At 32.4% G+C, this 25,098-nt stretch overlaps 1 protein-coding gene across 3 annotated transcripts in view; it reads right to left on the bottom strand.

Annotated features, from left to right (window-relative positions):
- Positions 1-25,098, bottom strand: part of LOC106100005 (diuretic hormone class 2) — a 31,888-nt gene that overhangs the window by 1,327 nt on the left and 5,463 nt on the right. Inside the window, exons 2-4 of one of the 3 annotated variants that reach the window (XM_013278720.1) lie at positions 1,240-1,320; positions 708-809; positions 27-47 (exon numbers count right to left, since the gene is read on the bottom strand). In XM_013278720.1, the coding sequence (XP_013134174.1) occupies positions 27-47; positions 708-809; positions 1,240-1,319 (203 nt within the window). In that variant the 5' untranslated portion in view covers position 1,320. Of the gene's footprint in view, positions 1-26; positions 48-707; positions 810-1,236; positions 1,321-25,098 lie in introns of all 3 variants that reach the window. The other 2 variants (XM_013278719.1, XM_013278721.1) reach the window with 2 other exon arrangements.

Consider the following 25,098-nt stretch of genomic DNA (forward strand, 5'->3'; position numbering starts at 1 on the left):
ATATCAAGCGCTTTTTGCAGACATACCTAGTGATGCCATCTTTGTAGCTGTAAAAGAAAACTACATTAAAACATGAATATAATTATACTAGCGTTCGTCCGCGACTTCGTGCACGCAGAATTAAAGAACACAGTGACCTGTGTTCTTTCATACTATATTCTGCATCTATCCAGAATCATCGAGACCCTCTAAACAGTTTTGGAGGTATATAGTAAAAATATCCATCCAAATTTTGGCATTTATAATATTAGTATGATTAAGAAGAAACAAATTGTTTACGCAGATTTTTATTACAGCGTATTAATAAGCTTTGATGTGAAAATAAGAACTCAGAGAATTTCGACTGTTTACTGTTTCGACTTTTATTAAAAAGCTTAATAAAAAGGACAATAATCTTCTTTGTATTTCAATTGTAATATTTTTTATTAAATAATAAAGTAATGGCTGCTGAAAAATAGAAAATCAAAATGCCGTTTATCAGTATCCTTTTTTAACGTAGATTTGAATTTAAAAAAACATTTTTACCGACTTAAAAAAAGGTTCTGAATTCGTTTGTATATTATTTGTCTAGATAAGGGTTTACACATGTTTTGTTTTAGTTCTGAATATTTACATACTTTAAAAATACAGTCAGAATAATTTTATAAATGTGAAAAAAAAATCTTTTTATGGTTTATGATATAAGAATTAAAATATTAAGAACTCACTAGTCCATTTGACGCTGCAGTTGGATGAGGCTTTCCAGGCGGCTCAGCATCTCCCTGATCTCTTCGGGATCCTCGGCGACGTCCTGGCGGTAGTCGTTGACACTGAAATACACAAATAAAATGTCATCAGTTGATATACAGGATTGCTGTACCGTACCGATGTGGTACCGAGTAATCTCCTTTAATATTTAGTAACTTGTCAGTCACCCTGTATATTAATGATGCCATAAGACATTAATGACATCAATGACACATTTACATCTTTGCTAATATTACAAAGAGGAAATATTTGTATTATTGTATGAACGTAATAACTGAAACACTACTGGGCCGATTTCAAAAATTCTTTCACCATTAGAAAGCTACGTTATTGCTGAGTAACATATTTTTAAATTTCACGTGAAAGAAGTCGCAAGCAACAGTTAGTATTATATAAGTCAATGTCAAATAGTGGTCAAATTGCTTGTAAAAAATCATTATAAACCGCTGTCTGTTTTCTCGATAGCGCGAGTATTGTAAAATGTACCACAACCTGGGATAGGAAGCCGCAGGTACGACCAGCATCAGCGCTCCGAGGAGGCAGCAGACCAGCAGGCAGGTGGGGCGAACCATTCTGTAACAAAGAAAAGAAAAAATAAAAACCTATCTTCTAATAGAAAGAGTTTTATATATCATCCGCTTTGTGAACACTGTACAGTCACACTTTTTCTTCCATCCATAAAGTGTGGTCACTAAAGAGGTTTGCATAGTTTATTTTACACTAAGGGTTTGTTTAAGTCACCATTAAATAAATGTTATTGTGACATCGAACGTTTATAGCAAACTTTGGTATATTTATATGATACGGTTGATGGTTTGACGAATTACCCAACCGTCACCCAGCTCTGTCCCCACGTGCCGACAGATGAGAATAAAAGTTTGGAACATATTTTTTTTCTTAACGGTTCCATTTGTCCCCTTATTGGTGATAGTGAGACTAAAAGGTGGGACGGATGAAACTTAAGATTCTTATACAAATTGCCTGATATTTTGCAATAAATAAAAACAATTATAAAATCACTAAAAAGGTTTATTGATGATTTTCACAGTAATGATTTCAATCGCACAAGAATAACTCTTGGAGTTAATGGGTTTACGATTTATTCCCGGTTTACAATCGGTTCAGTTCACTCGAGCTGGCGTTTTCTTGTGCTATGAGGGGAATTGATTCACTGCTTTAAAGCGAAGAATTCTCTTGAAATTTCTATTAATTTATTTACTGTCGGCTAAGATTCGTATAATGTAAGTGAACTTTGATATCATTGGAATCTTTGGGATCCAAAAGTGATGATAGACATCATTGTATCACACACAACACGCATGTTGAATTGCTTTTGTTTTGACACAATTATTTAAGCATGTTATGTACAAGTGTAAAAGTAGTTGATTACATACTTCTGACGGGTTCGGATGTTAATTAACATTTATATTTTGGACATTATTTGTATCTAGTCAAGGTTCGTAATCGCTTATCAGTCTCAGGTGAGCGGTCAAGCGCTCTATTGACAGAGATTATCTACTAATCAACCGCACATTACAAGTATTTTTTTTTATAATATAAGGTGGCAAACGAGCAAGCGGCTACCTGAATCAACCGAAATGGAAAGCGACCGCTGCACATAAACATCCGCAGTTAAGGATGACATAGTATTTTTCAAATAACAATGAGCATGAATCTGTGCCATTTTGTGCCATATAGTCAGGAAAATAAGGGTTATTTTAGAAGTGTACAAGTCGGGGGCGAGAGCTAGTATAACATAATATTATAGTAAGAGTCCGATTACGTACCTACTTATAACTACTAGGTATATAAACGTCTACATTGCATGTACGTTTAAGTCTTTGTGAGGCCACTTGGCTCGTGAATAGTTGAAGTTCCCATCTTAGCTTGCGGCCTGTTTCGACTTGCGAAAAGGGTTTGACGCACGCCGATGTTCAGTGAAAGGATGCTATAGACTTTAATAACGGAGTATTTGACAAGATGTTATAATGAAATTCTACTTGATTGTCCAGAATATTATTATTTAATCGCTTTCTTAGATTAAGGAATCTACAATAATTTTAATATTAAGTTAAATTGTATCATATTTTAATTATTGGTATTTAAATTAAATTTAACGTAGTTAGTTTTCGGATTTCCTAAATGACGTTAAATGTTCGCTAAGGTCGTCCCTTAATATAAATTAAGCGGATGTGAAAGACTGAACGACTGTCAGAATAGCATTTACAGCCATATTTTGTTTGTCTTCCTACTCGTATGCCGGAATACATCACAATATTGTGTGTTAGTTTTCATGCATTTACTTTGTAACTGTCGGATATTTTATAGAGTGCAACAAAGTGTGTCACTGCTCTAATGGCAGTGTGAAACGTGTACGTTACTTTTGAGGGCAACTGTCGTCACTAATGGATCCTTTTCACACTGCTGAAGCTAGCAAATGTTACGTGCGGTTTGCAGCGAAACTGACAGCGGTACACGTGATGTATGACTGAAATTGTCAACTTTTATACGTAACGAATGCTAAAAAGCTACTAGTGGATGAGTTTAACAAATATTTTACCATTAGAAAGCAACATTGTCATTGATGGATGTTTGTTAGAATTTGTGGCCTAAACTGTTTAACGGGTTTCGATAAAATTTAGTATAGATTTAGTTATAGTCTGGAAGAACACATAGACTACTTACTTTTTTTTAATTCACGCAGACGAAACCGCTTGCGAAAGCTAGTAGACTACATTTCTGTCTAACAGGAAGGGTAAGGATACAACAGAAAATATATGAAACGTATATTCTTTTTCAATTGAAGCTGGGGCGGATCACTAGTCACATTATTTACATTTTATCGAGAAAATAAAGTACAAATAAAGCGTCAAAGATTGTGAAAAATGTATATAAGTTGTTGCTACCACAGCAAAGTTATTAGACATGATTCTCGACATAATTCAAAGTTACATCGTTTCGTGAAGTCAGTGTTAAGTTCTATAACTTTGCAATTGCAATTTATAGTTATGGAAAGTTATCTTTACCAGTTTCGGAATTCGACCGACCGTGTTCGTGAATCAAGTTTATTACTTCATAAACACGTAAACTTAAAGCTAGTTTTTACTAAAAGTAATTAACCCTCAATTAATCTCAGCAATCACTTCAATAGTTATAAGTAAAGCTTGAGTCAATATAAAAATATTCTGTAATTGTTGAAACCATAAAAACATAGCAAAATAAATGTAAATGAAATCAAATAAAAATCAAACTTCGTAGACAGTATAAAGAACTAATGATGAGTTCGATTGAAAAGAACGAACGAAAGTAAACGGAGATATTTCCAGCACACGTTAAAAGAAAAGATAAAGAAATGAGTTAATTGGAAGTTTCTTAACTGAATTATTTTGTTAGTAAGTTTAAAAGCGAGTGGGAGAATTAATAATTGAACTGAGCAGTACTCGGGCGTCTTGTTAATTAAATTATCAATAATATTCAGTCACTGAAATAACTTTTTTAATTGTAGTTTTCGAAACTAGTTAGAACTTCCTTCATTTTCACAGGAATTTGACATTTTTTTTTTAAATCGAACAGATATAGATAATAAAAGTGAAATCTTTTAGTAAGTACATAATAGTTAGCAAATAACACAAAATAACTGACTAATAAATGACTAGAGAATGAGAGACTTCAAAGCATTTTATTTTAATATAAATGTAGTTTTTAATGGAAGATATTATTTACTCTTTAAGGCTAAGCGTAGATATTAAGTTTATCAAACGAAATGAATCTTCATAGTTTATAGTGGAGTAAGAATTGCACAAACATTAGCATCCTTCTTGGGTATTTTTAATATTAATCTACTGACATAAGATTTTTTTAGTAGAATAAATAATATGTCCTTTTTTCAATGGTATGAAGACAGGATATTGTTTTTTTTACAATATAAGGTGGCAAACGAGCAAGAGGCCACCTGAATCCACCGAAATTGCAAGCGACCGCTGCCCATAAACATCCGCAATTGCAGATGCGTTGCCTACCCTTAATTGACGGAGGAGGAGACGTCCATAAAGAGGACATTTCCCCTTACTATACGTCTCCTACACCGTCAAATCCACTTTTCCTTCCCATCCTTTCCTCTTAAGAAAAGGGTGGAAAGGGAAAGGGACTAAAATTGGGCCTCCGGTACCACACTCATCAGACGAAACGCGAAATTACTTCTACTTCACGCCTGTCTTCTGTGTGGTTGTGGTATTGCTGGGGGGAGCCGACCCATTCGTGCGAAGATGTTAAAGCGGGCCCTACCATTGTAGACAGAAGTTCTTGTAAAACCGTCTTTGTCGAAGCAACAACAATTATCTTTTGTACAGTCAGCTAGATAAATATATATGCATTTACTAAACAGAAACTTCTATAGGCGTTCGGTTTCAAAATGATGGATGCAGTTATCAGTTAATAATATTTATTCATGGTCGAAACACATGCAGACGTGTATACTTGTTTTTAAAACCCAACGCGTGTTTTCTGTAGCCTGGTAAATGTTATATTTATGAAGCTGACTGTACAAACTTAAGGTACAATGAAGGAATGCGGGATATGTAATTAGAAATGTTTGTTCTGGCGTAATTTTGTACGAACATCAAGGTAAAACTGAGAACCGCGAAATTAAACAATGATACAGTTCCACTTTTGTTTTTAAAGATAAATGTTTGACTACATAAAAATAGAATAAATATACACGCCTATGTTCACAAATTGAATATTTAACTATTTAGTAAAAAAAAATGTTTCATGGTTTAATCCAACATGCAACAGAAAAAGGTAAATCAAGAGAGAATCAAGAGAGAGAGAGCAAATTAACCGTAGTTTTACACTTTCAGAAAGAACTGACACAATCTGTGTTGTATATACGATAGTGGAAGCCCACGGTAAGCCATAATGTTTTATAGTACGTTATTGTTATTGTGAATACTGTTGTTCTTAGGCTTGTATTGTTGCAGTGATCACAACTTATCAGATGTCTACGATGTCGTTTCTATTTTACTTTAACATCTCTTTGTTGAAAAATAAATTCCTAGGTTTTTATATAACACTAGCTGTTCCTGTGCGGCTTTATCCGCATGAAATTATGAAAATTGTATTTTATTGTTTACATTTGTCAAATTATCAATAGCAAATTTGAAAATTACACGACATGACAAACCTTGACAATCTTGCTTCCTTAATGTTGGCAGCAACTTATGGTCTCTTTCCCACATTAGGGTTTTTATCCAAATTATTTACCCCTAAGTTTAATAGCGTGAAAATACATAGCCTAAAGCGTTACGTAAGTGTAGGGCTTTTAATTAAAAAATAATTATTAAAAAATATGCTGTGATTGCTGACATCTTAGGCAACAAAGAAGTGTGTGTTTGCGCTTTATTATAATAGTATTGATTAAAAAGCTCGTGTTTAATTAAATTTCTAACTACTTAGTCTTAACTATATATTGCTAATATTTTAAATGTTGTTCAGTAATTTATTCTTGTACAATTCGTCCTAAATATTACCAGAATAATAGCTTTCGTGATATAACGTAATAACAATCTACTCTCTTTTCTTACACATTGAAATATCGTTATGGTTTTTCACTAAAGTATTATTAATGTAAAATCATCACGATATAATATTTAACGATTATATATGAACATATCTTTTACTGCCTAAAAACATTTAAAAAACTTTTATTCCATTAGATTTACGCTTTTACTGTTTTTCTTTGTCCATTTGTTTTTATAGTCATCTTCTCTCGTGTTTTTTTTACATTTTTTTTATTTACTGTAACTCGGGACACTCCCAAAATTGTAACCAACCCATTATTTGCTTACGTGTGTTGTAAGAACGTGTTACAAATGTTTGCTATCCGATTCCCCGACAAGTGTGACGCGGGTAAAGGATTTGGGAAATAATAAGCCTTCCATATTTGATGGATGAATTTTATTTGTCAAACCTTCGCCAATAAGGCCTTGTCTATTTGTATTTTTGTCTTTTTCATTACCTATAAAGCTTTCTACATACGGATAACAACTAACATTTTTAAATGAACAGTCCTACTGTTTAGTTAATACTGTAGTTGTGTAGACAAAATTTTAACTGTACAGTTTTAGCCCTTTATAACATCAATCGACTGTTCTGTTAAAATTGTTAATACAGAGCGTTTGTAGCCAGATTTACAACCGAATAGAATGTAATAAAATTTATAAGTCTTATAAAATTTTATTAAACAAAACCCATTTATTACCGTAGATAATAATTTTAATCATTATCTCTTTTGAAGCCGGAATATTAAAATATGAAGTTCTCATAATAACGAAGTGCACAAAAACAATTTACTTCAAATTACTTTAAGAACAGCGACCCCTCAATTAAAACTCGAAACAAAAAGAATTTTGGACCGCTACAATAATTTCAATAAAGAAACAAGAATTTCGAAACAACAAACGAAAACAAAACGCCCGAAATAATATTCTCCGAGAATAATAACTTTGTACGATTAAACACAAATCTCTGATGACATGAAAGAAATTGTGGAGAATCTCGTAGTTACGAAGTTAGATTTGTTATAAACAATAGGTTAAGTACATTGGGGGCTTGGCAACTAAAGGTAGAAGACGAGTATTAGAGAAAATATGCCTCGGTTTCTGACTAAATTGGTAATAAAACAAATGAGGAATAAAAAAGCGAAATTGCGTTTCATTCGCAGTTTTTATTTATATACATTTTTTATTATGTTTTATCTTAGTCGCTGATTAAGATGTATTTGTTCTACAAGATTAGAAAGTATTCGATTTATTTAATCTGTAAGTTGTATTTTTACTTGAAATCATTTTATTTGGATTTAGAAACACATACATGACCTACTTCATTCGAATTTAATTTTTTACGTTACGTTTTAGTAGATTGTTCATACACAAACAGATAGATATTTTTATTCTCTCGTAATTCAATGTCCTAACAACACAAAGTACAAAGGTAGGTTCTGTTCGTGACATGAGTATTTTCATTGTTTGTTTTATCACTTTGTGAGATTATACCTCGAGTACCCGCTGTTGAAAAATCACAGACAAAAAATCTGAGGTCATTGTGCACAATATGATAAAGTCTTTAGTAAAAGTACTTTATAAATATGCTAGCTTTGACCTGCAACTCCGTCCGCGTTGAATTAAAACATAAGCTACGTGATCCTCCAGACTATGCTCTATATCTAAGATGAATGTCATTGAGATCCGTTCAGCCGTTTAAGCCACAAACTCTAGCGTCCATCCATCTAAACTTTTGCATTTATAATATTAGTAAGATTAGAATGTCAATGTAACTAGCTTTAGCCCGCGACTTTGTCTACGTGGAATAAAAAACGAAAGCAAGTAGCCTACGTGTTCTTACAGACTATGATCCACATCTTTGCCAAATTACGTCGAGATCCGTTAAACAATTTAGACTACAAATTCTAACAAACATGCATCTAACCATCCATCCATCTAAACATTCGCATTTATAGTAATAGTAAGATATGTGCATTGGTTTTTTTATATAGAGAACAAAATTAAAACAGACCTTTCATTTCCAAAGACAAACTTTTTTTTTATAATATATTGTGACAAACGAGCAAGCGGCCACCTGAAACCGAAATGGAAAGCGACTGCTGCCCATAAAAGTCCGCAATTGCAGATGCGTTGCCTACCCTTCAGTGACGGAGGAGGAGACGCACATAAAGAGGATTTTACCCCTTCCTATGCGTCTCCTCCACCGTCGAATCCACTTTTCCTTCCCATCCTTTCCTCTTAAGAAAAGAGTGGAAAGGGAAAGAGACTAAAATTAAAATTAAAAATACTCTCAAGTCTGAGTTTCGACACGAATATACTCATATAACATAGAGTTGCTACTTTAACTGGTTAGAGTGGGCTTTTGTAACTCTATAAAGTTGTTATAAAAGAAGGTTCAATATTTGTGAATCCATCGGAGAGTTAAGTTGATGTTAAATATTGTTCTATCACTTCGAAATAGCTTTATTTTATCGTCAACTACTTAATAGTTACGATCAGAAATATTATTTGACTAATGTAAACTAACTGTAACTAACTAAACTATTGTATTGAAGGTGATTCTTTTTCGTAGTTTATAAGTAACTAGCTGTTTTTAGGACTTCGCCAGCGTAAATTTAAAAAAAAATAGTTGAAAAGTCGCCTATGTTACTCACTGATAGCTTTTTAATGGTGCAAGAATTTTTAAAATCGATCCAGTATTTTTGCTCGGAATGTCGGTAAAATTGTCCAGTAAAGATTTAAAATTTTTGCTTGCTTTGCAAATAAAAGCTCCCAAAATCTTTTAATTTTGGTTCATTTTAAAATAGTTTACTCGTTTTAGCTTGTTAAAATATTTCGTAGGTCACAAAGTGCAGAAATTATTTGTACGTAATTTTCATACAAACGACGAAGCATGCACGCTTTGTGGGAAACTGAGAGCAACAATTTAAGCCATCCTTTGGTCATTTAGCTATATAAACTAACAAAATATGACGGAAACGGCTTTTGTATAAATAATAAATTTTAATTTCATGTTGTTTCTACTTTTCTTCTAACTACTAGCTTTCGCCGCGACTCCGTCTTCGTGGAATTAAAAACAAATAAAAGTGAGTAGTCTGTCTGTTCTTACAGACTACATTTACACCAAATTTCATCGAATTCTGTTCAGCCGTTTAGGCTACAAACTCTAACAAACATCCATTCATATAAACTTTCGCATTTATAATATTAGTATGCGTATGATTTTAATGTTGAAATATTGTAAAGCTGCATAAAGAGGATAATCGAATAAATTGTAGTCAAACTATTTCTTGACAAAGAACAAATTGACTTGTAAGTTAATACAGACCTTTAGTAAATGGACCCACGCACAATTCATTTTCTAAACGTTCTAGAATGTCGTAACATAAGTAACTCAATTGATATCGGTCGAAGGATAAATCAAACGTAAGATATCGTTTTTATTACATTTTAGAAAACATCTGCTGGATTGTTTTTATTCCTTTACTATGTTAACTGATAAATTAATTTAGTAACTCTAGATTTAAGCTTGTCAAAGTATTGTATCATAAAAATAATACAGTGTATGAAACGATTTACATTCCCTATCAATTACGAAATTGTTACCGATCAAAAGTATCACGGGATGTACTTTGATATTGCAATTTTAAAGCGGATTTCATTGGATTTGTTGATTGATATTTCGATAGCTTTTTAATTAAATTAAAATGAAAAGTTTGTGAAAGTACTTTCAGAAAGACGACATCTTGAAATCTACACTATTATAATAAAGTGTAAACACACTTCTTTGTTGCCTAAAATGTTAGCAATTACAGCATAATTTTGAATAATTCTTTATTTAATAACAAGGCCCTACACTTGCGTCACGCTTTAGGCTATATATTTTCACGATATTAAACTTAGGGATAAATATTTTGAATAGAAACCCTAATGTGGGAAAGAGACCATACGTTGCTGCCAACATCAAGGAAGCAAGGTTGTCATCATGTCATGTCAACAATAAAATAATTTTATGATAATGACATCGCACGAGAACAGCTAGTCCCTGTATAAATGTGAATGAGTGTTAAGAATGCAGTTGTGCAGCTAAACAGTGGTAGTGCCCGCTTTAACATCTTAGCACGAATGGGCCGGCACGCCCGGTGTAATACCACGACCACACAGAAGACAGGCGTGAAATGGAAGCAATTCCGTGTTTCGTCTGATGTGAGTGTGGTGCCGGAGGCCTAATTTAAGTCCCTTTCCCTTTACCACCCTTTTCTTATAGAGGTTGGGAAGAGGAAGTGGATTTGACGGTGGAGGAGATGCATAGGAAGGGGAAATATCCTCTTTATGTGCGTCTCCTCCTCCGTCGGATAAGGGTAGGCAACGCATCTGCAATTGCGGATGTCTATGGGCAGCGGTCGCTTCGCCATTTTGGCGATTTCAGGTGGCCGCTTGCTCGTTTGCCACCTTATGTTATAAAAAAAAAAAAAAAAAAGAAATACTAAAAAGGGAACGCATCTAGAAGTCTCATTTAAGATCCTGGAAAACATCACTCATTCAATACTTGATCAAAACATAGTTACATCTTAATAATATATTACGATTATTTTTAGCTCCTCACAAGGACGGTTTACAAACTTACAAATATATCACGGGGAGCTATTCAAAGGTAATGAAGTAAACATGATATCGGAATACCCAATGAATCCCGAATCCGAATGAACATTCGTAAAGATCAATTTTGCGTGAATAATTCACCAAAGATACTGAGGTCTGACGTTGACCGATTTGGAAGCGATGCGCGTAACATTAGATCTTATTGCCTTCTTCAGCAGTTGTGTTATAAATCTAAATGTATGTTACATTATGTATTTTGAGCGTTTTATGAAATTGAAGATATTTTAGTTCAATATTATACTAAGCATTTTAGGTCGTTGTTTCAATGTAATTTTTCCTCATAACAAAATCAATCATTATTAAAACTTTTTGAATGATTTGGTACGTTTCTGCCTCCCTTCGCCTGTCTACTAATCTAGTGGACTACGGTTACGACACATTCAGTCGTATCTAAGAGCATGGGCACACTTTTAACTAAACTATCGCACAACTTTTTAGTCTCGCTTTGATTCCTATGACTTTATGTGGAGGTGCACACACTACTCTATTTTTAGTTGTGCAGCTAAACAGTTGAATTGGCTGCGAAACAGAAAATAGCACGTCAGTTGTGCGATAGTGCGGTGTGCGCCCGCTCTAAGTATGTATTTTTCATTAGCTTCTTGCCCATCTGATGCCCTTAATCTTGTTCTTTATCTACTTTTTATTTCTACCTCAAAGCAAAAATGTTGTCAGAATGGTTATTATATGTACTTTGCAAATAAAGCATTTCATTTCAACACAATATTTTTCACATAACAGAAACGCCTGTACTAAAAAGTCGCCATATTGCCGTAGCACGTCTACGCAATGTCAACTTAATTATAGCTGTCCTACGTAGTAAGGTGGCCTTGCGCGGGAAACGGTGAATCTGCCATCACACGGACCAATGAGCAAAAGGACTACAACAATGTGACATGTCGTTACGCTGTTTTTTTTTTAATATAAACTTATTATTAACAAAAGGTATTCCAGCCAGCAATGCTGAATTTGTTTTTTTTTTTAATATTTACTATATATAGAGTAAAATTAAAGTGTCTGTTTGTAATGTCAATAGAAAAATTCCAGATTTCGGGAAGATCGCATTTAATTCTTTTTTGTTTGTCTGTCTGTCCGCAAGCCGCGTTTGTACTGGGTAAACTTCGAAATGGCATTGCCGATTTTGAACATACTTTCACTAAAGGGCAGCTGACATAGACGGGCATATTGTATGCTACTTTTACTTTATCTTATATTGCGGAGACGATATCGCGGGTAAACGCTAGCTGTGAATAAAATACCGATTCGGCATTCATAGTTGCATTTCTAATCACTTGATTGTATTTTTGTTCTATTGTTTTATGGTTTAAGGATTTTTCTATTTGATTAAGTTGATTTGACTTTTCGATATAACAAAAGCATGTGACCTGTTAATATTTCTTTAGTGTAAATGAAATACAGTAAATATAATTAATTATGCATTGATATTAATAAGCCGCGAACAAATATTTATCGCTGCACTGGCCGGATCAATTTATCAAGTTATTTGGACAAAATTTAATTATTTCGCGGTTATCGTTGATCTGTGGCAACATCCACATTATTAAACAGAAAATGATATGTTTTTAAATCATGGTAATCAGAAGGAAATAAACGGCTACAAACAGGAAGACCGAAGAAAGTATGGATGGATTGTGTGAAAGATATGATAAAAAAAGAGTGGATTCAGATATGACGGCTGATAGAGATGTATGGAAGAACAGCACATACTGTGCCGACCCTCCATAAGGGATAAGGGCAAGTGGATGATGATGAGAAGGTAATAAAAAGATTAGTTCGTTCTTATAATGCCTATATTAGAAGATGAGTACATTAAATTATTTTCATTTAATTGTATTTAACCATTGAAAGTGTAATTGAATAGTTCGTAGATGTTTACGAGAAGAATGAGACATATCCACGTGGAATTTAAAAAAAAAAAACAAAAGTAGGTAGCCTATGCGTTCTTACAGGCTATGTTCTACGTCTGTGCCAAATTTTATCGAGATGTGTTCAGCCGTTTAGGCTAGAAACTCTGACAAATATTCATACATTCAAAGTTTCGCATTTATAATATTAAGTAAGGTTTTACCTTGACTTAACTCATGTGTACTTCACAGTCATTATATTGTATGGTCTAAGGCAGTGATTCTCAAACATTGTGCCACGGTACTTTTGTATACCGTCAAATTTGAAAAGTGTGCCGCCAAATTTCGCATATTTACGTCATAAACTATTTGTGCAGTGTGTTGTAGTAAGTAAGTAATTTCTATCTTTTTCTTTGTGTGCCGCCAAATTTTGAGATCGTTAAACATGTGCCGCATCAAAAAAAGGTTGAGAATCACTGGTCTAAGGTATGTTTACTTGAAGTGTAACAAGAACGGGACTCTCTTTAAGGTCCAGTTTTATGAATATTATATTCTGTTATGCCGTTTTATGAATACAGTACACCCACAATTTTAGTCTTTTATTATTTTGCGTCAAAAGTAATTTCCCTTCGTACTTTGTGTTAATTGGCTTGTTTTTTTAAAGTATCGCTTTACATTTTATTACAGGAAAATAATAGAATAAGAAATGTTATTCTTTAACTTAAGGAATTTAAAGCTTAAACAGTAAGAGATTAAAATCTCTTTTTTCACCGTTTGCTAAAACGACTTTTTGATTTGGTCTAAATATTTTGTAGGTTTGGAACTTCAGAACTTTGCTCCTGGTAAATCGAATTTGATCTTTTTTATCTGAAAGCTAATTCGGTTTCATACATTAATAAATATTATCTGTGTGTTTTTAATAAAGCCTACATTATTTAGTATGAAAACACGAGAGTTATAAAACCCATCGTCGAACACGCAATTGGTTTAAAATCAGAAAGGGTTCTTAAATAAATATCAGAGTAGCCGCAATAATAAAATGGTTGAATGTTGCAAAACGTAATATTAACTTTACGACGTTGCTTGAAAATCAAATAAAGCAAGTCCCGTATTGGCCGTTAAAGTGTTAAGAGTTATATTACCGACACTATTTAATGTGCAATATGGATTAAAAACGAATCCTTAGAGGAAAAAAGAAGAAGAAGAAAAAAGAAGACTAGAAGAAAAAAACATCCCGGGCGCACCTTCGATTAAACTATCGCACAGTTGTTGCGATTGTCGATTGTTTTGCAGCCTTGCCAACTGTTTAGTTCCACAAATAAAAATCGACTTATATGTTCAGCTCTGTTTAGGAATCAAAATGCGACTAAATAGTTGGATGATTTTTTAATCAAATGTGACCGCGCGCTCAAGTACATTAATTCACTTACTATTTGTGTATACTAACTAAGTACATTTTTAATATCTAGTGTATTAAAGCAGTATCAGAGTTAAAAATAATGTTGAATATGTTAAAACACTAAAATCGGGAAGTCAATTTATTTAAATCCTTATATTTCCAGAGGCCTGAAGGCTTGTACTTTTGACTGACAGTTTCGAAGCTTCTTGTTTTACAGATTACTAAAAGCACCCTTATTACTTAATACCCATCTTCCCTTTATTTGTCTTATTGACATACACAGATGGGGTCCAACTTACACAAGGTGAATAAACAACGAAGTTAAATACAGTTATTTTTTTTAGTTTATAAATTCTAATTGTTTTTAATATAAAAATGAATAATATACGGTCTACTATCGCACTCGGAGTTCTTAATCAGTCCCTTAGAGTATATTTTTCTTACTAATCTAATAGACTCCCATAACTTTTAGATGCCAATCAATATAAAAGTCTTGTCATATCTCAAATCTACTATGGCTTATAGTTCCGGATGCAAGCGATTTCACTTTAATCGAGAGGTGGAAGTTATTACGCGAACTACCGCGGTATTCGCGAGACAGAATTAATCGATAGTTCATTATAGGTTATCTGTTTTGAACTATATATCATCGACGTATTTGCTGTTAAAGTTATTATTTATTATAAGGAATAGTAGAAGCAAAATGAGCCATATCATCATCATTATCATCATCATCTCCCCTGCCTTATCCTACTCCCGTAGGGTCTGCGATGAATGAGCCATATCATGTGACCTCTAAGAGACAACATTTGTAACATTATGCGGTGATATATGTCACTTAAATAAACTTTTTATTCTCACGTGGGGACAGAGCAGGGTGACTATTGGGAATAATCCTTTTTTAACGTCGTCTACTATTTCTTTTACGTTAGATCTTTTCAAACTAATTTCCACTTGCATTAGTATTCAGCGCAAAAGGGGAGCGATACAATTAATTGCGAAATTTCTTTACAGAGGGCGTTTAATTGCTTCTAGAAATGGTGTTAAAGTGCATTCGTTTCTACGTTTCTGGTTCGTTTAATTCGCAAAGGCGAAGTTATAATGAAGTTCAAGGTTCGTAAACGGAAATGTCTTCTATTATTAAAATACTTTTAAAATTTCAGTATCAATATAATTAAGAAATAGTTGAAGTGTTAAAACGTAATACAAGTTAAGTGTTCACTTAACATTTATGATAACGGTTTCATCAACTTGTTCACATTAATTGGTTCCGGTATCCAATTGGAGTTGACTCTTTAAAACACTTCGATTATGTAAAGGAAGTTAATGTGTTTATTATATCTAACATTTACAGAATATTAAAATATCTCTTAGTGCAATGTACATTTTCATTATCGCCCGCGACTTCGTCTACGTGAAATAAAAAAAAGTAAGCCTATGTTCTTCCAGACTATGCTTGAATCTATGCCAAATTTTACCGAGATCTGTTTAGCAGTTTAGGGTACAAACTATAACAAATGTAATAAATCCATCTAAACATTCCCTTATAATATTAGTTAGATAGTAGATTTCCCTTCCACTAACATGTTATTTTGATTATCGTAATATGCAACTTACATACTTGATTTAAGAAATCTAGATCACAGTTTCTGTGATTTTGGTGGTTTTATCAATACTACTATCGTACTTTAAAGAGGATTTGTATTTTAATGTATTGAAATAACTCAAAAACTAACAGGCCGATTTTTAAAATTCTTTCACCGTTGCAAAGATAATTTATTTGTAAGTAACATAGGCCATATTTGTTTTTTTAGCAACATTAATTAGTACTTACTAAATTAAGTTACTAGACAGCATTCTGTGATGTTTGTTGTACCAAAAATATTTGACAATGTTCAAAAGAAAGACTATTTATCATTCCAAAGAAACCCTTGCGTTCTGTTAAAGTCGTTTTCTCATTAAGAGAAACGTTCGTTCAATTGTTTGAAGTCATTCTTATTTAAACAACCACTATTTCTTAAACGTCGCGTTTTAATCAGTTTTAAAATACTGTACACTGCAGTAATTAATTTCTCATTATATTCATTTCATGCTGGTTTTAATTTACATAGAAAATTCATCTAAAACTTTACAACTTACATTTAAATGCACATTTAAAAAAATCTATTTCCTCGCGACTTTTACACGATGTCCGATTGTCAAAGTTGAATTTTTATTTAAAAATGTAATACTTTTGTATAGTATACTATCATCAGTCATATACTATATTTCTAGACTTCTATACTAATGTAATAAAACGTAAACACACACTACTTCGTGGCTTAGGATGTCAGCAATTACAGCATGTTTTTGAATAATCCTCTCTTTAATAAAAAGCCCTACACTTACGTCATACTTTAGGTTATATATTTTCACGCTATTAAACTTAGGAGGTAAAGAAAGTGGAAAAAACTTCATGTGGGAAAGGGACCATAAACTACAAGCTGCCAACATTAAGGAAGCAAGGATATTATGGTAACGGTAATTTTGACATTTGCAATTGAGACAAACAATGAAATAAAGTTTTTATAATTTCCAGCGGATGATGCCGCACGGGTATAGATAGTTATCAAAATGTGAGTTTTTTTAATAAAAGAAAACGCTCTATCGTTATGAAGAAATCAATTTAAGTAGCTACTTTTGTTGGTAGTAGTGTATTCGAAATGTTTGTAAGTATCACGCCAATCCATCAACGTTTGGTTTGATTGATTAACTCTTGTCTTATATTATTGTACCTGTTTTTGTTCATTGACGTATTTCATAATTTGTGCTTAAAATGTTCTTAATAAAGATATTTCATTGTTTAAAAACACATATAAAGATGGTATGCGTATTGCAATAAGTTTCTGTACTAATAGGTTTTATTAATAAAAAATAAAGTTAACTTAAGCGAAGAAAATGAGAAGTTATTTAAGTTGTTAAGTTATGTAAAATCTTCTTAAATGAACAAAAAAATTGTAAACAATTCGGTAACTGAAACTTTTCTAATAAAGTTGCAAATTATGTTACGTTTTTGAAATCGCCAGTAAAACAGAGTAATTCTGTGTCGAATGTGTCTGATAAAATTTGCAGATTTTTAATTCACAAGACGGAGGGAAGGAAGAATACGGTTCTCTTAATTTTGTGATGGAGTCCGTCAAAAACAGGCTTATGATCTTGGTGTAAAAAAATGTAAAAAAAAAATATACAGACGAATTGAGTACCTCCTTCTTTGGGAAGTCGGTAAAAAATATGTTTTTTATTCACATGCAGACGTTGTAATATCCAGAATATAAAATGATAAATTTTTCTAATGTATTCTAATTTTACGAGTATAAGGCAATATTGCATACCAAGATTTAAATTGCGTAGAAAAAAAAACGATACAAGGTTTGATTTCTGATATAACTAAATACAGTTTTTCAAACGTTTTTCATTAACTTTAACCTTAAAAAATATCCACTAAAAGGCAAAATTGTAAAGGAAACATTGTTCCTGTCCATTCTTCCGACAAAGGTTTTTTAATCTATCCGTATTTTGTATAGGAAGCGAAAACAATATGAAAGAATAACTGAAACAACACAAAAATTGTTACGGGAACGTAAAAAATATTGCCCAATTTATAGCCAGTGTTTTTACGATGAACATTTTACAAGCTCGATCGAACTTTTTATATCTTTTTACTATAATAGTTTTTATTTACGTAAATCTTTTATGACTATCTAATAGTTAAGTAGTATTAAGCCTGGTTCACGTTTGACCAGTATAGTTCGACAGTAGAGCGTAATATCTGGACCGACATTAAAATATGACACGGCTCGAAGGACCATGTTTAAATGAGAATAACGATAAATAGGAGTTATGAATTTAATGTGAGAACCATTTTTTAGAAAAAAAGGGACCCTCCTGCAAGCACTACCATTCGGATTAAAAAGAATCATCAAAATCGGACCATTAGCGGCGGAGTTATGCCGTAACACACATAAAAAAATATACTGACGAATTGAATACCTCCTTCTTTTGGGAAGTCGGTCAAAAAACAGGATGACATTTTTTTTTTATATAATACAAGGTGGCAAACGAACAAGCGGCCACCTGAATCCACCGAAATGGAAAGCGACCGCTGCCCATCAACATCCGAAATAGCAGATGCGTTGCCTACCATTAATTGACGGAGGAGGAGACGCACATAAAGAGGACATTTCCCCTTCCTATGCGTCTAGCTACTTCATAACTTAAAAATATAACATTGTCATATTTCACCAGCTTACCTGTTGATGGAGGTTTGTTGACAAACCGCAAGTTTATTTAGGACAGTGATTCGATTGTTAGAATTTAATTACGCCTACATAGTTTTGTTGTCAGAAATGTGTTCGCTGGTAAAAGTTTCTGTATGTTTGTTTTCCTCTTGCTAATTATTTTATAAAGTTGTCTTTTCTGAACTTTATGAGTAAATAATACTAAATCAATTAATGTTCGCTAGAGGATGCATTTTATGTGATTTTAGCTTTACAGATAAAACAATAATTGTATTTAACTTTTTCTTATGCTGTAGGATTTTTTTTGGAAATCTATTGTTTTCTTTACACGTATTTTATTATTAACTTAATAGTAAAAGGATTATTTAAATACTTTTACAAAGGGAATATCTAACGTAGATAGAAATAGTTTACAAGAGCCTGTATTTTGAAAGGGCCCTAATTTGCAAGTTTTCAATTGTACGCATTGAATGTATTTGAAATGAGGAAACTTTTTAAATATGATGTGGTTTTAAAGGAAAGGAAGGAAATCCTTTAGTAAGCATTTAACTTTTATGAGTCCACAGTTTGTCCCCTAAAATTCCTTGTTGATGGTTCAAAGCTCAGAAGACATGTTAGCTCGTATTACGTCGACCTCACGTATTTCATTTATATTGGGTGAATATTTGGAGATATTACATTATAAATCACTTTCTATTTATGATATAACCATCTATATGTGAATGGGATATGAAAAATACCATGATTATTGTCATGTTTGTCATCATACTAATATTATAAATGCGAAAGTTTAGATGGATGGATGGATGTTTTGTTAGAGTTTGTAAGAAACCCGTATCTTACCAACATTACATTTGTAAAAACCACGACAGTTTGGTTATATATAGTCATGCATTTTTTCATTAAATTTGATTTTTTTATAAGTTCAGAGAAGGTTTTCTTTGGATCAAAATATAAGAAAGACAGAAGAGAATATAATTTTATGTTTTTTACAAGATAACCTTGAGATTTTTCTTTGAAATTACCTGAAAATGAACGACAAGAGGGAACACTGATGTTAGATAACTTTCTGGTTGCCGAATTAAAAGCTTTATTATAAAACAATCTTGATGGTGGATACCGTTCTTTGTGTATTACGCGATTTGCCGACAATACGACAGAAAAGATCCTTTGTATTTCACATTAGTAGTATTTTCATATATTTATTGTTGATATAAACGAGGATAAGACGTTCGCATTTATAAAAGAAGATGCGTAAATACTGAGATCTAATGAACTTTTTAAATCGATATATTAAAAGTAATAGTTTAATGGCGTTTCGTAATTATGAATTTAAAGTCCTTAGTTTTTTTATTAAAAAACACATTTTTTCAAATATTGTAGTAGAAACTTTTTCTGTAATGGATGAGAATGGAAAGTAGAGTAGATTCTTTATGTGTGTCTCCTCCATTTATTAGAGAACGCATCTGCAATTGCGGATGTCTATGGACAGCGGTCGGTTCGCTTTTTTGGCGAATCCCACTCGCTTACCATGTTATAATATAAAAATAAATGTAAGAAATACTCGATGATTTGATTTCGATAATAATTTTAAGAAAGTTTTACAGCATTTTGTCAACATATAACCATATTAATAGATACTAGTCGATATGTAATATTGTAAACATACTTTGCGAAAGAATAATAGGGTGTAGCCAGTTTGTGTTGCGAGTATCGAATGACGGTCATTAACAAATTTGTTAGGTTTTATTTACAACATTTGGTTTTTATACTTAGTAACAGTGACTGTAAATTACATAAGAAAAAATATTATATCTGTTGATTTGAGTAGTTACTTTAGTATTAAAACTATATTAAATCGTATGTAACTTGAGTTTTTAACATTTTATGGGGTTGTAAGGTTGAAAATCATTAATTTTTATTCATAACGAGCAGCAGAACAATTTATCAGACCACTAAAAGACATTTATTCCGACGACCGCGTTGAGTTAAAGTTAATTGCCATGATAAACATTTTGCCGAGATAATTTCACGACGTCCCGCCAAATTCGTCTGGAATTAATTTTTATAACAGGCCATTTCTTAATAGCATATTGTATATCAATTTAAAAAGAACGTGACGTCATTAATAATAGCAATACTGAAAGAAATTCATGCTCTGTATTAGCTAAAAAGGTATGTAAGCGTTCAATTCTTCTATTTACCTCTAGATTTTTGTACCGATTTCTATGTTAATTTTATATTTGTATCAAAATATAAATAACGAGTATTCTATCAGATTAGTTTTACTAATGTAATAAATGCATAGTTTAGATCGATGGATAGATTACGTATCTTCAGGACCACTTGACAAATCTCACGGACATTCGGCAAAGATATAACACAAAGGCTATTTATTAAGTTTTTTTTTAAATTCCGCGCAGTTGGTGTTGCGGTTAAAAGCTAATCTAAAATAATCATTTTTATTAACACACCAAAAGCATTTTGTATTTTGCTAGTGAATATCTTTGTATTTGAAATACTTGAGAAACCATTTTCATTTCTTCGTTTTCATTGCAGCTGCTTCAATGTCTATTTAAATGGAAAATTAACTTCTAGTGTTGTCTCTGATAATAGTAGCTAACTTCATATGTAATTATTTAATTTAACGAAAACATAAAACGGCTCTTAATAATAGGGTTTCAATAACACAAACATTAGTAAAGTAATGTTTTCTTTTGTTTCTATCAGTTAACCATACCTTCTAACTGACGGGCTTAGAGCTTATATGTGAATTACAAAAAATGAAAAAAGAACAAATTGTTACGTGACAGGACTCGAACCCAAGATAAAGATTACAAAGTCAATTCAACCCCTGAGCCACAGACGCTACAAATCCATTAATTAAAAATTACAATTGTGAATAGGTACTAATAGTCTTTTGAATCGTTCATTGCACTACATTCTTTTATCTATTTAAACGATGAATTTTTTATAATTTCGCCGATGATGCTTAAACGTTCGATTTAACAGCAACGGAGTCTAGTAAAAGCCTCGTCGGAGCTGTGATCTAATAAGAAGAATTGGATCTCGTTTGGCCCGTGCTAACAGCTTCCCGCGTCAGCGCACAACGACCTCGGGGAATAATTAAAAATTATCGGCACGCGTTAATAACCCTACTATTACAATAATGTACATTTAAACATATCTTGTACTCATGTTACTGGGAATTTTCATTGAGGAAAAAGAGTCTAAAGCGTCGCAGTCTTTTGTGCATGTGTTTAATACTGCGTTTACCTAGCAATTCATTAGTGGTAACCTTATTGAATTAAAAGTTAAAAGAATGGTTAAACGTAGCTGGGAAACCGGCCTTTAATGGGGTATTCTGTAGACTTATTTTTTGTGTAATATAATATTAAATAATCCTATTGTTTTGAGTAATTGTAATAAAAATTGACTGTTAAAACTTTTTTTATATGAAAGTGCATAGAAAGGTAAATTAGTAGTGCTTAATATTATATCGATATTTATGTTTCAAATAATTTTTGCCTTCAATTTCGTATGTTATTCGTAATATAAATCATTCTAAAATGAAGGTGTAAAAAATACCGAAAAAGATTTGGCTTATAACGTTGCTCCGGTAATTTTACGAGATGAAATTGTATGAATTTCATTCTTGATATTGAATTACGTCGCAGACGACGAAAAATGTCCTTAACATTGTTTAAAGTAAGATGATTACGTGCGATGTGATGGCTTCTAACTCAGGACTGTGATTATTTTCCTCAGAAAACAAAAGAAAAAGTTTTATTTTAAACAAACGACAAACGATCCGCCGCAACTTCGTCTGAGTGGCAAAGTAAATAAGAATCATATCTTTTCCGTCATATACCCTTCCTGTTGATTTTAAATAGCCTATTGATAATGTAGCTTTGTAACGGTGAAATAATCTTTGCAATCGGTTCAGTAGTTTCGAAGCGTATTCAATACAAAGAAACAAGAAAATCTTTCCTCTTTATAATGTCACAGAAACGTAGACGTTCGTCTATAATGTCCCTGTCATCTGTCTTTAGAGAGTGCACATTTTGTATAATGGAAACACGTAAACACATCTCTGAATTAACAAAAAAAACTCTAGCAACGACATCTATTGAACGTTTTTGGATCATCCTTCACTTTTAGAAGAAAACATACATTTCTAATTAGATTAGGTACAATTATAGAATATAACGAATAAGTACTATTATTGTTCAAATTTATTTGCGAACTGATATCACTATTTCATATTATAATAGAACAAAGCGTATTATAGAACGAAAATAATATGCCCGCTTGCTTTGCTTGTACATAACTGCGTGATATTCCATTATGGATAAAGTCTGGATAAAACGAAGAATGTTATCGTACCTTTTGTTAGTAATTTAATGACTTTTGAATACAACTACGTTTATAGTCTAATAATATAAACTGGTTTCATGTTAAGAGGTTTTAAGTGGCTTAGTCATCATCATCATCATCCCTTCCGGAGGGTCGGCAGTATGTGGTGCTCTTCCATACATCTCTATCAGCCGTCATATCTGAATCCACCCCTTTCTTAAGCGTATCTTTCACACAATCCATCCATACTTTCTTCGGTCTTCCTCTTTCTTTGTAGCCATCAATTCGATCTTAACACTTTCTGGTTTTTAAGTGAGACGCTTAGTGTAGAATAAAAAAAGAACTGTTTAAATACAGCATTAAATGATTGTGTTTGGTAGGAGTAAAATATTTTAATATTTTTTTCTCTTATAAAAATTGCGAACGAAAAATAAAAATTAAAGAGATTACGTGATAATTACTTAAACTGTTACTCGAGTTGTCTAATAAATGTGGATTCCGTTAATCTTTTAGAATAACGTTAATTTAGCAATTAGAGAGTAAGAAAATTCTCAGCAGAATACAAAATTAACGCTGCAGATTAACTCAAATTAAAGCTTTAATGACAGACTAATTACCTTGATACTGCATTAATAGGGTGCTTATTTAAATATCTTAAAATACAAAATTCTTTTTTTAAAAGTCACAACGAACAAAGGAATTAAAAAGATTTTCAAATATCTGTTAAAGTAAAGACTTCACTCAATGATACACCTTACAGAACATCGACTGGAAGCTATCTAGTTTCGTTTAATAATTAACGGAGGCTTTGTAGAACTTTCCCCTTTCAATGTATAGCAAAAATACTAAACATATAAGGAACATAATCTTGTGTTTTTGTACTATTTTTAGGGCGGCCTATCCCACTACTGGCTGATAAAGCTCAGATAATTTGAAAGTGACGTCACTGCCAGAGTACCAAAATCCTATACTTCCATCACATATTTTAAACGATGGAATGTTATCTAACAATTTACAGTCGTGGGAAAGGCCCTTAATGTAGAACCAAAACTTTGATTATCATTTCTGTGATATACGTGAGAAGCATACACAATAGAACACAATTCAAATGCCTTGCAAGTGTAAGATCCGTACCCGACACTTGTCTCTTAGGGATTATTCATCTACTTTACTGTACGACGGAGCTTTACTTAACATGAGGGTGTAAGCTTGGAAGACACGAAGAATTACTTTATTTTATTTCATATTTTAAATGGATATTTAATTTACAGATAGAGGTATGAGTACGTGTAAGCTATTTGTGTTTAGTATTGTAGTAAATTACATTGCTCTTAACGATGTACATAAGAAGTATATAGAGAAAGGAGAAAGGGTCACATGAGGAATATCATCTTTCTGTGCGTCCCTTCTTTTGCTTATTAAAGATGGGTAATGTATCTGGAAATGCAATATTTTAAAGGTAGTTGTCACTTCGCTATTTTGGCGAATGACTGTTGCCGCCTGTTCGTTAGTCTCATTTCAAGTTCAAATATCAGAAATAGCTGCAATCTCATATTGAATATCCACATATTGATACAAAACCTCGCGGGAGTTGGTCGTATTAAATTAAAACAGGCTAGCAATGAACGTGGTTGAGTACACGGGGGACTACTGTTAGTATTGTGAACACAAACGGAACTTAAGAAAAGGTTATTGTTGATAAATGTCTAAGAATATTAGGAATATCGCGCAGATTCAAATGACATATACATCGTGAAATTACATCGTTATTTTCATTCTCATATTAATTACATATTTTAACTATAGTAAATGTAAATAAATCCATTTCGTGAAAATGTTTACCCTACTGGCAATCGGGTAACAAGAATTATTGCAAGAATCCTACAACTGTCCGCTGTTTTATTTAACGTTAAAAATAAAACAAGGTTTTTTGTTCTCGAAATGTTTAATTTTCTCTTTTTATACGTTGGAATATGCGCTGAATATAAATGCAAGTTGTACGTCGACAGCGTTATGTTGTAATCAAAAAATGCTTGTGTACCGCGAACATTATCTGCCGTGTACACTCGTGCGAGTTTAAACAACATTTTTATTCTAACATTTAAACTTAATTCCTATTTAATTTGCATTATAAAGCTTATGTTTTATGAATCCCTAGCAAAGAGATTTCTAAACAAGTTGATGAAATGGGTAAATCAAAAACCATACATATGTTTAAATTAAAGTCTTTAACG

The sequence above is a fragment of the Papilio polytes genome, unplaced genomic scaffold, assembly GCF_000836215.1.
Source record: "Papilio polytes unplaced genomic scaffold, Ppol_1.0 DF824080.1, whole genome shotgun sequence".
NCBI lineage: Eukaryota > Metazoa > Arthropoda > Insecta > Lepidoptera > Papilionidae > Papilio > Papilio polytes.